The 3,755-nt window shown below is 45.8% G+C and overlaps 1 protein-coding gene across 1 annotated transcript; it reads left to right on the top strand.

Annotated features, from left to right (window-relative positions):
• Window positions 1–272: 272 nt before the first annotated feature.
• Window positions 273–2,926, top strand: LOC111384672. The gene is made up of 6 exons (XM_023008987.1): window positions 273–372; window positions 576–879; window positions 1,269–1,305; window positions 1,393–1,851; window positions 1,976–2,350; window positions 2,447–2,926. Exons 1-6 carry the CDS (start codon window positions 273–275, stop codon window positions 2,924–2,926), a joined length of 1,755 nt encoding a protein of 584 aa, XP_022864755.1.
• The last annotated feature ends 829 nt before the right edge of the window (window positions 2,927–3,755 follow it).

Here is a 3,755-nt window from a genome sequence, read left to right as displayed (position 1 = left end):
CCAAGAAAGGCCTTCCCTAAATGAGAAGATGTTGACATGATCGACGCACCTCCCGAGCACGGAGAACTATCCATGATCGATGAGATCGATCCCCGTGTGATTGAACACGAACCCTAAACAACTCCAGTTGAGGAGCTCGAGGCTTCCCGATCGACCCCCGGGACCCCACGAAGGTGTTGAAAGTAGGCAAAAGCTTGTGCAACAGCATGAAAGAGAAATTGAAAGACTTTCTCTGTAAGAACCTTGACATCTTTGCTTGGAGGCATGAGGATATGGTGGGCATAGACCCCAACGTCAGCTGTCACCATCTAAAAATAGATCCTAAGGTTGCCCCCACATCAATAAAAAAGAAGAGCCCTCAACCTAAAAAAGGTATGAGACTTTGAAAGAAGAAGTGCAGAAGCTAATAAAAAATGATTTCTCTTTCAGAGAGGCCATCTACCCAAAATGGGTCTCCAACCTGGTACTAGTTAAGAAGCACAATGAAGAATGGAGGGTATGAATTGACTTTACGAATCCCAACAAAGCATGCCACAAAGATAGCTTCCCATTTTCGAGGATTGATTAATTGGTAGACTCTATTGCCGAGTATGAGCTCCTAAGTTTTATAGACGCCTACTCAGGCTACAATCAAATACCCATGTACCTGGCCGATGAAGAGATGACCTCCTTTATCACGGACAGAGGTCTTTACTGCTACAAAATGATATCCTTTGGGTTGAAAAACGTCGGGGCCACATATCAAAAGCTTGTCAACAAAATGTTTATGGACCTCATCGGTAAGACGGTGGAAGTCTACGTAGAAGATATGCTTGTGAAAAGTTTGAAGGCGGATGACCATGTGACGCACTTAAATGACACTTTTCGAACCCTCAGAAGGTACAGGATGAAGCTCAATCCCCTCAAGTGCACTTTTGGAGTGGCCTCCGGCAAGTTCTTAGGGTACATGGTCAATCAAAGAGGAATTGAAGCCAATCCTAAAAAGATCAATGCCTTGCTTGAGATGAGATCACCTTAGAAACCCAAGAAAGTCCAAAGTCTAACTAGATGAGTGGCAGCTCTCAGCCGCTTTGTCTCCAAGGCTACTGACAAATGCCTCCCGTTCTTTAAAATATTGAAAGTCGGGAAAGTTCAAATGGGATGAGGAGTGTGAAGAGGCCTTCCAGGGCATGAAAAGGCATCTAGGGTAGGCCCCTTCCTCTCTAAGCCAAAACTTGGCAATAGCCTTCAATTATACTTGGCCATTTGCAATGTTACCGTTAGTGCAGTCCTAATCTGAGAGGAAAGAATCACCCAACTCCCTGTGTATTACACGAGCAAAGCACTTCTATCTCTTAAAACTAACTACCCCGATATGAAGAAGCTAGCCTTGGCCTTGATTACAACTTCTAGGAAGCTGAGGCCCTACTTTCAGGCACACACAATTCCTGTGATGACCAACTTTCCCTTGAACAAGTGCTGCAGAAGCCAGATGCCTCAAGAAGACTACTGAAGTGGGTAGTGGAATTAAGTGAATTTGACATTGTCTTTACGACAAGGGCATCCATCAAAGGCCAGGCCTTGGCTAATTTTGTGGCAGAATTCACCAATGTATCCGAGGTGGAAGAGGTCATGGAACCCGTTGAGCCCCCCACGTGGAACTTGTTCGTGGACGGTTTGGCTGGAGAGACAGGTTTGGAAGTTGGGGTGGTCCTGGTTAGCCCAGAGGGTCACAAATTGAACTCTGCTGTGAGGTTCGGATTTAAAGTCACCAACAACACTGCCGAGTATGAGGCGCTCCTTGTAGGCCTCAGATTAGCCAAAGAAATGCAAGTAAGAAGGCTACATATCAACAGCGACTCCCAGCTAGTGGTAAGCCAAATGAATGACAGTTTTTCAGCTAGGGATAAAACTATAGCCTCCTATTTGAAGAAGGTGATGAACCTCCTCCCATTTTTTTGAAAAATTCGAAATAATACAAATCTCTTACATCGAGAACACACATGCCGATGCACTCTCTAAGCTTGTGAACAGCAAGGACTCTGAACTACTCGCAGTAGTACCGATTGAGCACCTCTTTACACCATCTATCGAATCTCTCAAAGTGATGTGGGTCGAAAGAACTCCCACCTGGATGCAACCTATCATAACCTACTTAAAGGACCAGGTCCTGCCCGCTAACAAAGACGAGGCCTACAAGCTGAGAAGGAGGTCAGCTCACTTCCTCTTCATCGATGATGTGCTCTACAAGAAAAGCTTCTCTTCCCAACTTCTTCAGTGTGTGGGTGGGGAAGAGACCACCTACATTTTAAGAGGAATCCAAGAAGGTGTTTGCGGCAACCACTCAGGAGAACTAGCTTCGACACAAAAAGTACTGAGGCAGGGGTACTATTGGCCCACCTTGAAAAAGGATGCCCTTTAATTCGTGCGCAAATGTGAGAAGTGCCAGTATTTCTCTCCCATTCAGAGGCAACCTTCACAGGAGCTAATTGCCGTCTCCAACCCATGGCCCTTCTCCAAGTGGGGTGTGGATCTGATAGGTCCCCTATCTAAAGGCAGAGGGGGCGCAAATTTCACCATTGTGGCCATTGATTACTTCACAAAGCGGATCGAGGCTAAACCGCTAGCAAAAATCACAAAAGCAAATACCTCCAAGTTCTTCTGGAAGAACATCATATTTTGGTTTGGAATTTTCCACTCTATAGTTTCAGACAATGGGAGACAGTTCAACAACAAGAAGGTCAGGAACCTATGCGAAGAACTTGGAATCAAGAAACACTTCTCAACGCCTCATCATCCTCAAGCCAATGGCCAAGTTGAAGTTGTAAACAAGTCAATTAAGCATGTCCCCAATAGGAAACTGGACGCATCAAAGGGAGCATTGGTTGATGAGCTGCCAAAAGTACTTTGGGCAATCCGAACTACCACCAAAACTCCCACAGGGTAAATTCCTTTCCTCATGGTTTATGGCACCGAGGCCATGAGCCTCGTCGAGGTCGACTTACCATCACCACGTCTCATACACTTCAGTGAAATAACCAATGACGAGCTACGAAGGTTCAACCTTAACTTCATTGATGAAAGAAGAGATGACTTCCAGCTGAGGCTCGTTACTTACCAAAGGAAAATGACTAAATACTTTAACTCCAAGGTGAAGAAGAGGTTCTTCCGAATCAATGACCTAGTCCTTAGGAGAGTCTTCCTCTCCTCCAAAGGACTAGGCGAAGGTACTTTGGGTCCAAACTAGGAAGAACTCCGACCAGGCACCTACATAATTGAAGACATGGATGGTAGGGCATAGCTTCGCCCATGGAACATTGAGCATCTCAGAATTTACTATAAATGAATGTACTGCATCGCTAGATGATCTTTCCTAGCTTATGTAACAGATTGTTAGCTTTAATAAAATGTCATAATTAAAGTTCAGATACGACTCTCAAATTGCAGGCGTCTTGGATGAGAGGTTCCAATTCCCAACTCTGGGGTCACCTAACCTTAACTTCGAGGCTCAATCCACATGCCTCCCTTTAGCAAGGCTGAACATCAAAGGAAGAAGCCTCTATATGGCTGCACCATCTACCATGTAGGGAAGCGTGGACGTCTCGGAGGAGAGGTCCTGATTCCTAGCTCTAGGGTTACCTCGCCCGAACTCCGAAGCGCATGCCACATGCCTCCTTTGGCGAGGGTAAACGCCAAAGGGAGAAGTCTCTGTATGGCTGCATCATCCACCATGTAGGGAAGCGTGGATGCCTCGAAAGAGAGGTCCTGATTCCCAG

Source organism: Olea europaea, unplaced genomic scaffold, assembly GCF_002742605.1.
Source record: "Olea europaea var. sylvestris unplaced genomic scaffold, O_europaea_v1 scaffold2971, whole genome shotgun sequence".
Classification (NCBI taxonomy): domain Eukaryota; kingdom Viridiplantae; phylum Streptophyta; class Magnoliopsida; order Lamiales; family Oleaceae; genus Olea; species Olea europaea.
The sequence above is the reverse complement of the archived record's forward strand: the minus strand, read 5'-3'. Positions and strand labels throughout refer to the sequence as shown.